General features: G+C 34.3%; 1 protein-coding gene across 5 annotated transcripts in view; it reads left to right on the top strand.

The window, feature by feature from the left end:
* LOC128185877 (spondin-1-like) overlaps positions 1 to 13,802 on the top strand; it is a 41,854-nt gene that overhangs the window by 9,796 nt on the left and 18,256 nt on the right. For all 5 annotated transcript variants that reach the window (XM_052855560.1, XM_052855559.1, XM_052855561.1 and 2 more), the window contains exons 2-4: positions 1,866 to 1,975; positions 3,880 to 4,016; positions 12,233 to 12,309. In XM_052855560.1, coding sequence (XP_052711520.1) covers positions 1,866 to 1,975; positions 3,880 to 4,016; positions 12,233 to 12,309 — 324 coding nt within the window. The remainder of the gene's footprint in view (positions 1 to 1,865; positions 1,976 to 3,879; positions 4,017 to 12,232; positions 12,310 to 13,802) is intronic.

The following is a 13,802-nucleotide window of genomic DNA, read 5'->3' as shown; positions in this document are numbered from 1 at the left end:
GGTTGTATTTAGGAAATAATGTGATGTGAATGTCGCGATCTTTTAATCATTCTACCCAATTTAACACAAGATCGGATTATTGCAGACACCGCTTTCAGTTTTGCGGTCACCCAATCAGGGCGCCAATCCTTGCAGAATTTCCCGCCATTACTTTATTGGATTTTTTTTTCAAATCTCGAGAGAAAATAAATGTCTGCAAATTAGTATATTGCTTATTATACTGAATAGCATAGAAAATACAAGTTTCTATTTCTTATCTTTGTCATATGGTCATTTGGTTCATCACCGTAGGATACCTAACTAAAACCATATACAGGGACTTCGACACAATTTCGACACTCTAGTCTATAAAAAGGAAATCTATATCCACTAATTAACTAACATCTATAGGTAAACGGGAAATTAAAGTGGCGTTAAATAACCTTCTTTGTTCTTAATTTTTTAAGAATTATAAAATAAAGTTTATTCTTTCTATTATATTCCAAACAGATCCTGATGGTCTTTACTGCATGGTACCAAGCCACGTTTATCAGTTATCAGATTTTTATCAATGAATGATATTAACAATACATTTGCTGTTTAATCAGTTTCTTTTTCGCCGTATCTGGGGTCTATAATCAAACCTGTTCTTTGTGCTCGAATCTCAGGAAACGCAAAAACCAGAAAGACCCGTTCTTTGTACTCGATTCGTCAGAAACCCTCCAAAAACCTAGAAATGTCGGTCACCATAGACCATGCACCACTCCCTCTAAAAGTTGATAATCGGTTTAACATCAGAACACCGATTAAAAAAAATATACATCTTCAGTTTTGATCGGAAATGTGATAATTTTATTTTTATTTTTCATTTAACCGTCAAATAAAACCAGGTCGTTGTTCGTTCAGTGGAACAAGACAATCCGCATGTTGTCGTGAACCAATAGAACGAAAACCACGAAACAGACAACAATCGGGAAATCACTTTATTTTTGATCAGGAAAAAGAAGCGAAACAAAGCTATTTGATTACTTAAATGTTAACAGAGAAACAGTGAATTTCGGTTCGTTTCGATTGCATACCGCAAGGCCTTATAATCATAACAGATATTGATCTTGATACGAGATAAATTGGTTAAATTATTGACACAAGAAGGAGAATAATTTGATTAAATGCAGACAAGAATATATTTTGAATCAATAGTTCAAAGATGTCAAGTGCATTAAGAATGAAGGGCTTGGTGAATCACCCTGTCGAACGCCTGCTGACGTTAGGAATTAGCCCCTGATTATGGAACAGAGCTGTGTTGCCATTGCATTCACTGAAGTATAATTTGTCAATCACAAACTTTTAAACGTGTGAAATAAGGGGCTTTGATCTTTGTTACCTGTGACTACCGCCGGTAGAATGAGAGATTGCTGTGTATTCCGTATGCCCAGTGTGTACTAAGTTATGCTAAAATCAGTTTCAAGAAGATCCGCAAGGCATTCTGTTTTTCAAGTCGTTTTTGATGATAAATGCAGATTGAAATAGCAGAAATATTTTCCTTTTTTGAAGAGATTTCATTCGTCTGTTCATCTACAGGGATACATGTACATATATAATCTGTAAATTTTACACAGGTGACATTTTATTGTCTTTCGGCTTTAATGCTGCTTGAGTTCCGGAGTTTATATATGGCATGTAGTCTCAAACTGAGTAAAAATCAAAGAGGAAAAGAAATACACAAAGATTAATGAATTAAAAAACAATCTGATAAGATTTTTTGACATAAAAAAAATATGAATATGGAGTGACGAAATAACACAACTCAAGCTCATATTGATATGCCTATATCTAATTATTAGAAAAGTTTAATTGAATAATTTTACTTTTATTCCTATTTACAGTTCAGCTTACTAATCGGTATGAAGATGAAGACAATGGATTTTTGGGATTCATGATAGTTGCTGTATCGGACAAAGCCAAAGACGAAAGAACGACAGTGGGAAAATTCTTTGTAAGTGTCTTGATTAGAACCTCTGTCTTGAAGTGCGCTCGATATCTGTATATTAAACCGGCTAATCACAGGGTGTAATTAAGAGATAATACAACGCTTTGAAGAATTTAGACGAGGATGCTAATCCCTCATCAAATACTTGTAAACCAGTTGCAGTTTTTAATTGAAACGCACAAAAGATAGCTTATTGACATGTGCCTATGCTTCTCTCTGTGGTTTTCAATGATCCTATGTGATTTTTGTCTTGGAATGTTAAGAGATTTATTTTCATAATATTAATTTTTTGAGTTTACTAAGCAAGGAGTGCACTGCAGAATGTTTTTTAATTGATAATAAGTTTTCTGATAAATTTTGCAATATAGACAAGAATCAGACATGCTCAATTTTTTTTTCTAGAATGGTTTAGTTCATGTTATTTCCATTTTTGTAAAATTCTTTTTATCACGCATTCACAAATGAAAGACAAAATACAGTTTACCAAATGTAATGGCATTTTATGTTCATTAACATGAGAATTGGTGTTATATCTGCCATCTGGTGTGTAATATGTAGACAAATCTATACCTATTTGTTAGAATGCTTTTCAATATTGAATAGTAAACAAGATTTTCACTATCAGTTAAGACGTGTGCCTAGCTCAGATACATCATATGTTAAGTTTTAAAAAACACGGAATAGTGATCATTAGTCACTACGGGAGGATAATGTGTGTAAACTACAGAAACTTGATAAAATTTCTACATTTCAGCAGATAGTCTGCCTAACAGGAGGTTCATTTGTAAGCTAATCAAGTGTGAGAAATAGATATCCTAATTAGACCATTGCTGTAAGTTAGCTTTAAAGCTTTAAAAATGAAGGTAAACTGCTGGTATCTTGAAATCCACCAGATGTTTAATTAAAAGGTCACAAACACAAATCCCCAAAAAATATTCAAACTTTTATGATTATTAATTCATAGTATCTGATGATCAGAGAAGGTATTCAATTTTTTTGTGGAAACAAATGTCAGAAGTAAAGTTTTCTCTACAGTATATGACATGTGTTTGGCGCAAATAGAATTTTAAAAAAGAATCTTAGAGGAAAGTCAAAGTTATTTTAAAATCATCCTTGGTACACCTAGACTACATTAATTGCAGTGACTATTAGAATGTAGCCTTTTTGATCATTGTTGGATAAAGAGATGGTGTACGATAGTAGAGAAAGAATCATTAAAATTGTAACAAAATAGGCCACCTCAGGATCATACAGATGAATGGAAGTGTAGAAGACTTGAGAGAATCTTGATAGACCATTAGACTTAAAATCTAAACGAGGAAAAAAGCCATTCATTATCAAACTGTAGTCCACAGTGATAAAATGTTGTTTATTTTATTGCTCACTGAAATTTGAATAAAGATTTGACTTGTGGAAAATGTTGACTTAGCATATTGTATATGTACCTGATGTATAGCTAAAGATGGGTCTAGTTTACTGAATGTATGACAAAAAATGTTAATATTTCAATAAACGTGGTCATTTAAATTTATTATTCAGACATAAATTCAAAATGGTAATGAAATATTTGATTTACACTTTGTTTAAAGCTGTGTCAGTTACTCATTAAAGTCTGTTGGCTTTCCAACCACTCCAAAAGCTGTCATCCAGTCAAGCTTACAAGATTTATGTGTGAATGACCAATTGATTCAAATTAGATAAGAATGCATTAACTTTTTCTACTTGCATGCAATATAGTGGGTGGTAAAGTAAATAACTTGAATTCAATTTAGAACCAATTTGTCTTTCTCCAAAAAAAATTTCTTCACATAGTTCAAATTAATTACAGTTGTTGAAGATTATGTGTATTAAAGAATTAAAAAATGAATAAATTCTCTGTTATTTAAGAATTGTTTTTAAATTTTCTGCAGCTTCCTCGGACTGGAAAGGCCAGAAAAAATCCTGAGTGTAACCACACAGTCATCACCCATTATTACCTCATAGAGAAAAAGGAGGTGTCATTTGTATGGCAGGCCCCTGAACCAGGGACAGGGTGTGTGGAGTTCAGGTGAGCATTGCAGACTGAGGGCCTTTGTCTTAGTAGGACCTTTATACCCCAACCCTCTACCATAATTCTTGGGCGAGTCGTGCTGGCTGCATCACTATCTCTCTTCTTTCAATGTGTATTAGTGAGTTGGCTTCACAGGATAACAACATTCATACTTAGTTACTTAGAATATTTGGTTGTCAAGTTACAATATTTGCTTCCCCCCCCCCCCCCATCTCATCTTCCCAACTTCTCATCATCATAAACTTCCCTCAACTAACTCATTTCTATGATATCTCTGATAGCTACATGTAGGTGAAATATCCTGTACATGTTTTGGAATCATAATTACACATGTAATCTATAAATGACATCATTCATTAAGAATTCATTCAATGTTGAATTCAGAATTTCTGGATCGGCAACAGAGCTGAGTAATTAATTCTGTTGAATGTTAATGAATGCTTACTGTGAATCAGAGTCACTCTGCTTTATTTCAGGTGTACATGGTGTAAGAAAAAATTCTTTTATATATTTTGCAAATACCTAAGGGCACATGAAATACTGATTTTTTGCATAAACTAAAACCTTTGATGTGCAAATGTGAGTGGAATATGTTGGTGTATTGAATCAGATAATTTGTGTTGAATCATCACATGTACAAAGTACATGGAGATGGTGAATGTTGATAACTTTCTCTAAGCATTGACTGAATAAGCTCAGACAGTATTACCAGAGGGTTTAAAGGCATGTGACTGGGTTTAATTGGTTGTAGGTATTATTTCATTAATTTGCTTTGCTTGATTTACCATTAAGTTTAGAAGTTTTTGGGATTGTATTGACCTGAGGGAGGGCACTCCTTGATATACCTGTAAAAGAAGTCAACTAGTGTGAAAATGTGCAAAGTAGGCTTCTCTCTTCCCCTTTCTGGAGGGCTGTCAAATTTCTCACAAATGCACCCTAAACTTTTTTTTCTCTTTTAAAAAAAAAAGCATTCCAAATGCTCTAAGAAAAAGAGGATCAGTGTATAAAAGTGCCCCTGTGTTTGGTAGAGAATTGCAGACATGAACATGCTTTTTTGCAGGCCTTTGGTGACATTGGCACGAAGTCGATGTCATTAATTTCAGATTGTGTTGTCCCACAGGTGTCAATTATGGGTATAGGGGTAGACATTCCAGCTGGAAATGTTCAAGTAGTGCAGATTAAGAAGGTTTTAAGTGAGTTAAACAATAAGAGAATAGACATGGAATTAGATATCTGAGTACTAATTGGTGAAATTTGCACCAGGTGAGAAAAAAGAAGTCTGTTCATCGGTCTTGCAAAGTCAATATCGTACCAAGCGGAATGCTGGTAATGAAATACCTCTGAAGTTTATCCTGCGTAATACTGCAGAAGAGTAAATATTGAACTATTCTACACCTTGCCAGTACTGTGGAGCATATCTAGAATTTTTTGGTATTTTGTGTGCCAATTAATCAAATAAATTTGTTTGGGGAGCATGACAGTATTGTTTAGGATCTTCTCTCGCTAATTCGCAATATCTGGTTACAGAAATCAGTCGTCTTTGTGCGGCGGTCCTAAGAAGTGCAGTCGCATTTAGTTCTTGTTAAGAAGATATCAAAAATTCGAACCCGATAACTGTATCATTAAAATATGCAGAATTTGACCCTGATATGTATTTTTGTTCTCATGCTAAGTCTTCAAAATCTGGACAGCTTTGGTTTAATTGATATCTACTTGTAGACAATCGTATTTGTATTTGTATAGCCATGTTTAAACTTCTGGACAATGTTCAGTAATCCACCATTGTAATCAAATAAACAAGAAAAAGGGATCAGGAGAATAACAAGTAGATAAAGTGTCTCTGAATGGCGTCGTTAAAATTAGGGCCTATATGTAATATCCTCTGTTGATGAGGCATAGAAGCATTTGATCTGCACAATAACACGTTCTGGTGATTGCGATACTGAAGACATGAATGGTTGTTTTGGAGTCGGAAGTCTCTGCTCTCTGATTATACATATCTGGAAAAAGCAACTATGGGCAGCGGAAGACTGCAAGTCCAAGGCGTATATCAAACATATCAAACGAGCCCTGATTAGCCAGGACTTATCGCAAGTTGATGGGGATCTAATGTTTTCTATTAAAACGTTTTTAGTTTCCTGCTAAAGAGCATGTACAGATGAGTTTATCTCGCGGCTGGCGACTGGCGTGTGTGTAGAGATGTAAGAAATATTTCATTGAGTAATTCATTCATCGGCTCCTCATCATTTGATGTATCTTATATATAGCGGGCTTACACGACGTTTGAAACACATCTAATTTATTGGGTAATTTATTTATTAAGCATAAAAGACTGTTAGGAGATATAGATAGATACGGATGTCATGGCTAATTTCCGGACTGGTGCAGACCTTTAGAATATTTGCGTGGTTTCACAATATCAAGACATTTATAATGAAATTATAGTTCTGTCGAGAGTCATCCCTGATATTTCCTGTGTATAATGCATAATTAATTGTTTAATTCTGTCTGATTATTACATCAAGGAGAACTAAGGAATCTTTTTGACTCTGAATACTGACTAGTGTGTCGCTTGGCTTTGTGAAATCTTGTATCTCATCACCCAGGCTCAAGGTCTCTCTTTCTGTGCTCTCTCTGAGCCATTGAGCTCGGCAGTGAGTTGGAAAATGATGAGCTCAAAAAATATCATAAATCTGTGATTTTTGGCAGATTGCTGATGATATAATTAAACAGGGAGATATATTTATACCACATGGCATTTTCTTAATGAGATTCTTTTTTATCATCGTCATAATTTCTTTTATGTGCATGAAGATAACTAAATTATACATATCTGCATAGATTTAATAGGAGTAAAAAATAGAAAGTTTGAATGCTTCATTTCTTGTCTTAAATTAGATAGAAAAAGCTTGAAAACTCTTAAGCTTAAAAAGAAATGTCAGCTTGTGTTAACTTCATCTTCAGTGGATTTAAATGAAGGAGTTTTAAGTCTAAAAAATACATGGAGTTTTTCCTATCTACCATATCTTAATAATGACTTCAGTTGGAAAGGATACAGCATAACATGTATATCAACTGTTTTGTATTATGTAAGGAGATGGTTAAAATTGCTCTATTTGAATTTATGATGATTTCATGAATTAAAAAAACGGAGACAGGCAAGAGTAAAATTCCAAGGAATGTAAACAAATATGAGTACTGTTTTGGTTCTGCATCTTCTGTGTGTTTTAATGTCTGTGTGTTTTAATGTTTCAAGCAATGCACTAGCTTGACAAGTTTTTCTCTAAAACCTTCTCAGCTAGTGCACCTGTGAAATGAGACAGAGATTTCGCAGCCTTGACTTGGGGTCTTGTAAAACACTGGCTGTGTAAGTTGATTTGTGGTGGATGACAAAATGTCAAAACTTTCTACAGAAATATGCAGCTATTTTCAGTCAAGATCTGCTCAACGTAAGGGTCAGGGAAAAGTGTTAAACATTTTACAATTAAAACATTACATAACAGAAAAAAATGTGCCATATTCTGTGCAAATTATGTATTATTTTAGACAGATTTCTTCCCAGGACAACACCTGCATTCTGTGGTACAGCCTTGTGTGACATACAGGGGGCCATTCATTACAGTCTTGCCACTTGATAAATCTTATGCTCCCTGTACGCCTGGGTGATGGGCCATTTTCGTCAATCCATCTCATTTAGCACTTAAAAATGTGTAAACTACTGAAAGTAGACATTTGTTGTGTCCACTCTGCATGGTCAGATGTCTGTTGGGTACATCAGTTATCGGCTGACACATTTGTTCTCTGCTCAGCATCCATGTTTCCTGTCAGTCATTCCACCAATGCCTGTGACCTCATTGACCCCCAAGAAATCTTGTCGGTGCCACCTAGTGGTAGGAGAAAGCATCAGATTGAGTGGAGGGGGTGGTCAGATTAATGAGATTAGGAAGGCCTGGGTGGTGAACTCGGTGGGTTGTTAAGTCAACAGGTGCTTACAGGGGTAATTGGTCCACTAAATCAATTGACAGACCTGGAAACTCATGATTGGTGATAAATTGCTGTCACTTTGGGCAAATGGCTTGCAATTGTATGCTTTTCAGGTGTTTTATCTACACCAACAACTGGTTCAAAACTTTATTAAAATGTTTTTCAAATTTGTATTATTTTTTTTTACCCCTATTATAATGGAACCAAAAAGGCGCAATCAAATTAGCGATGAAAATGGCAGTAGGGTAGATATACCTGTGAAACTTATACCCATGAAACTGTCTAACTCGACCTGTCTGTCAACTTCTGGGGACCAGTCCATCTTAATTGGAACATTTATTTACTGTTAACGTCATGCTGTCAGATTAGCGGGGATCCATGTTTGGATATGTCATAATTGTGTAGTGTAGTGTCAACTCAAATCCGTCAGGCCGCTGGTCCACCGTCTTGCAGTCTGTCATTATCAGATCCAAAGTCAGGAAGCTCGACTCCCGATGTGATAATTTGGGAATTGTATGAAAACAGAGAAGAAGGTCTCGGCTACGACAAAAGGATGACATGCCTTCTCCTCCCAATGTTTACAAACTGTCCTCTCAAATGTTAAATGGCAAGCACCCAATTTGGCAGATCTTTATCACGATCATACAGTCTTACAAATTGCTGACAGATTTTGTGGACTGGGTGGCTAGAAGTAATTTTTTCTTTCTCCAGAAGCTTTGAGCCCATCTTTCTGGTAGACTTATAGGATTAAAGACAAAAATGCATTATCCGATATCATTACTACGAACAGTATCATACATGGTAGAGCTGGAATCGGGATTAACCCTGAGACAACAGTATATTCAGGACATATCTAATAACACTTGTTAATCTCCTCAGCTGCAGATTGGCTTTAAATAAAATAAAGAGGTCACTCAAAAGGAAAAATAAACCACATAAAAAAGTGAAATGGTAGATATCTTTATTATTAACAAAAGTCATAAACAATATCTGTGTTGGGTCGGATTATCAGGTTTAGCCTATGTCCTTGTTTTAGACCTCGGGACCTGCTTGCCTTGATACATTAGTGTCATCTCAAATGTCTGTGTGTTGTTGATTATGTAGGAGCTTTATATGTTAAGTAAACTGGAATTGTCACTAACTTGTGCTTTAAATTAAATCTATGTATAAACACAAGGACTTCTCAGGTTTCAGTGTTTGTACAAACCATCTCCCTTCTGGCTTGTTGTGTAACTAGATAAGTAGTGGTTGATATTTTATACATTTATTTTTTTTTCTTTCTTTGAATAAAATACACTGGACGGACAATGGAAACAGACAAAGGGGTAAAAAACACAGTGAGAGTACAATACAGGTTTTATGTATCGATACCTGTAGTCAAATGAGGAATGGGACTTGATATATTGATAGTATTCAATTTAGAGTGAATTCAATAAGATTTTTTTTACCCATGTTAATTCTGATTTATATATATACGTGATAGTCATCTCTTTTGTCACCATTCACATTCATTCACTGTGTTTTTATGAACTCTTGCAGAATCAAAGTGTTTTTATTCATAGAATTAATAAGTTGATGCTGTTTTCACTTCTCAGGTGTCCATATTAAGATCAGTAAATGGCAAATACCATTTGAAAAGTTATGCGTCGAATTTCCAAGAAAATCATTCTGAATATTGCAAAGCATTAAAAAAAAGTAGATGACATTATATGATACAAAACTATTTGAAAGGAAATAAAATTGACATGATTTTGTAGAATCCCTTTCTTGTATAAAAAATGTATGAAGTTCACCAAATATATTGAGAAAATGAATTGAAAAGCACTTGCTGATAATGCACATATTTGTATATTTAAATTTGATTTGCGTGAATAAAAAGGAATATGGAAACCCTTTATAAATCACTTCTAAGGTTCGCAAACTTTCCATACATCAAGCTCTTAAACATTTCAGCCTTATTTTTGCATTCCTGGTAACATAAACAATGAAATATTTCATATGTAAATTTAAAGTCAAATTGCCTATGGGAATTGACATTCCATGTATGTTAAGAAGTTGAAATGTTTTATTTTTCTAACATATTATTATTAAACATTGTGGCTGCGCTGCATTTGGTTTCGGGGAATCTAAACAAACAGGAGAGATATTTCAGTGATTTATCCCACTTAAACCCTTAAGAAAGAACTCCTTTTCTGTGTGACATGTCCCAAGATGATGTTTTCTTTGCAGCATAAAATGTGTTTGTCTGATTTCCTCAACCCTATGTAAGCATGTTTTGAAACACAGTAGCCGCAAGGCTGGTGATTTATTCATTCAGTGGTACAAAAATTTCACAGATTGAATGTTTCTTAATGCTGACCGCTTTGTGCTACAGCAAAGGATAGTCTCTGTGGTCCTATCCCGAGCAAAGTGCGTCCGCTCATTATGCCTGGTTTTACCTGATAGGTACAATGTATGCCTCTGGTCCGCAGGTTGTTCAGGTAGATTTTAATAAGAAATCTATGAAAAGGCTTAAATTATCTTTTTAGGTGGTCCCCCATTGATGAAAGTGTTTCTTGAGAATCGAATTTAATGATTTTAAAATATGTGTCGCAGCAATTAAGGTGTGTGTTTAACTGCTGCTGAAACACTATCTCTCATGATAATGCCGTCAAGACACCAGTGAATAAATTTGTATTAGAGATAAAAGAAATTATACATATTGAACTTAGATTTTACTGTCTTCAAAAAATTTCAAGTAAATTTGCTTTAAGAATCTTTTTATGAGCTAAGTATTTTAAAGACAGGTCTCTTTGTATTTTATATTCTGAACCGACAGAGGTTAATTCCCCAGCAATGTTAATTCCTGAATCCTTGGAACCTAGTAATGATCCTTAAAGGATTTTATTTTTTGCATGCACTTGAAGGTTTGTTATGTATTAAAGTACCAATTCACTGTTACGTATAGGCACCACTTGCCCAGGGATCAGGGTCACCTACGAGTTTAGTCGTTGATCCTAATCCCCTGTCCCCCCAAGTCTCTTACCAGGTGTGTAATAGGGATCGAGAACCAGACAAAGGACCACCAGATCATCACATATTAAGAACTTTGGAGAGGGCTCTAAGTGGGAGAATCAACCTTTGTTATTGGGGACTAATTAGGAACGTTATTGCATAATAAATTGGCTTGTTTTGGGTAAATAGGGATTTGGAATGTTCAATGTTACAAAGTCAAAAATATGTTGATTGGTTTTGATGAGACAGTTAGTGTGAGAAATTACGTATTTAAATACAAGTGATAAATCGTTTTTTTTTTCTTTTTTTAAAAAATTTTCTTCAGATTTTTAAAATTGATTAGAAATTGGCCAATTACGAAATCATAATATGTGATTCAATTGGGTGGAAAAAATGAAAAAATTCAATAATTTTAAAAACCTGTCTAAAGCTATCAGAGATTTTAATCGTAAAGCCCCTGTAGTAATAAAACGAATTACCTCTGATAATATTTTGACAACTAATTGTGATGTAAAATTGTTTAATTTCAACAAATGCAATATTTTAATTATCCAAACGACAGGTTTATCTCGACATGGGAGTCGGCACCATTTGATCTATTTGACTTGAGAAATTCTTGGCGCTTTCTGTGGTTCCCTGTTTGATCTTTTATTATTTATGAAAGCATGTATGTTAAGATTAGCTTCCGAGAGACTTGCCCAATTTTACTTATTGTGTTCTATTGTATGAATTCTTTTTATGGACTTCTTGCAGTAACTCCCCTGCATATTTTTTTATATATGATTATTTTGATAGAATTGTGTAGGCGAGTACCTTTTGATTTTCAAGCTGTTGCTTGTTGGTATTGTGTTTAATGTTAGAACTCCTGTACTTCATGTCAAGAAATATTAGTATCGCCAGATTTTAAGGGGAACAGAATCCATTGATTTCATGGGTACATGAGTGTCCTATCATCTCAATCATAGATAGGCACACTTTGTTTTTTTTTCTCTATGCACATTGCTACATTCCCACAAATACTGTAGAAAATCCACAACAATTGCCCAATTCTTCAGCATTCTGGCAAAATTTGATATTATTAGTCTTAGTGTCATAGGGCTTTGTTTTTCTTTGTGTAAGTTTAGGGAGATTTTCATTTATAACAACTCAAAATTATTGAATTAATGTTGTGTCATTTCTGTTTAGATTATTTAAAAAGAGGTGTTTTTAAATTTTATTTCATTTCTTATTTGTAGAGGCACTGTGATATCGGAACATCCAGATATCTGGTTCAAAGATGAAGGCGGTCTGACGTACAAAGTGTGTGAAGATGGTGAGTGACGCCGGGGATTACTGTAAATGTATTACATTTGGCTGTGTATTATATTTAGCGTTTTTGGCGGAAACGGCATCCGCTAAATCAAATACATTGCCAAAATGTAAAATATATTAGCAGATAAATAGGTACATTCAGAAATGCGCTTTAATAATCAAATCCACGATAATTTGTTGAAAAATCATATTCCGCCAAATATTGTACACGCTAAATATATTATGTTTACAGTAATTGTCAAATCTTTATACTTCTTTGTCAAGTTCTTCTTCTTGATATATTACGTGTACTTATCTACCTCAGCCTTTATTGAAAAAAAAACTTTCAGATATTGCTGTTGGTTCAAAATAGAACCATTTTAACAAGACTTTGGAGTTTCGGTAGGATGTATGCAATGAAATAGACAGGCCTACATCCCATTGCTGTTTTACACAACTACCCAAAGTCCAAGCTCATGTTAACATGGTTCTATTATTCTGCATAAAATTAACCTTAGGCTTAAATCATGGCTGAGCCTTTAACTATGTATGATATGAAAAAGCAACTTGATGCTAAACCCATAGTAACATTCAGTATTTACTATATATACACTGGTATTGATGGGTGGGTATTGTGCACCAGCTAGTATGGCCAAACTGAAATGTCTTCTTCAGAAAATTCTTGTAGCTCAAACTGTGAATTTCTGTCTACATAACTTAAAAAGTATAAAGTACCAGTATATATAAAATTGATCATAATTGCAATTTAAGTCAGTAACCTTGTACAGAACTGAGATTAGATGTGTATCTGGAATGGGGGCATATTTTATTGTAACTGCTCTGTAGCAGAAATTAAGGAATTCTTGACTGTTATGATGGTGTAAGATTTAATGTGTGGTAACTACTTGTCAAAACTGTTAAAACCTTTCATAGATATTTATGATAAACTGATCTCTTGAACTTACATCTGAGTTAGGATCTTCAGAGATGTTTGGCTGTAGTGTGCTTCAGACACCTGTTTTCTTTAAGTAGTTTCTGGTGTAAGGTCTTGCTGAGGATCGCTTCTTTATGGGGGTAGGGATTAAACAGGTACTTGTTGGAATCTGACACCAAACAGAGGCCATTATAAAACAAACAGATATTTATGTTCAGGGTGCAATATTAATGAGGGTAAAAGAAAATAGTCTATTTAAAGCAAGTGTGTAAGTGGCTAAATGTTTTTGTTTTTTTTCAAATAAAATTCTTGGCCTGAAATGTTTATTTTATCATGCATTCATTTGCTTGAAAACTGCATTCTGATGATAGTAATAATGGGGGTTCTTCTGTGGATTTCACTAACAGGGATTTTAGAACTAATATTTAATGAACATTCATGTTAAGGGTATTATAAAAAAACTGAAAAGTATAAACAAAGAGCCTATATTCAAATGCTCTAAACACTTTTCTTTTCACTATTATGATTCTTGGCCTGTTAATGTTTTTGCAGTTGTCTTCATTTGTTTGAAAAAATGCATA

This window comes from Crassostrea angulata, chromosome 5 (genome assembly GCF_025612915.1).
Source record: "Crassostrea angulata isolate pt1a10 chromosome 5, ASM2561291v2, whole genome shotgun sequence".
Lineage (NCBI taxonomy): Eukaryota > Metazoa > Mollusca > Bivalvia > Ostreida > Ostreidae > Magallana > Magallana angulata.
The sequence above is the reverse complement of the archived record's forward strand: the minus strand, read 5'-3'. Positions and strand labels throughout refer to the sequence as shown.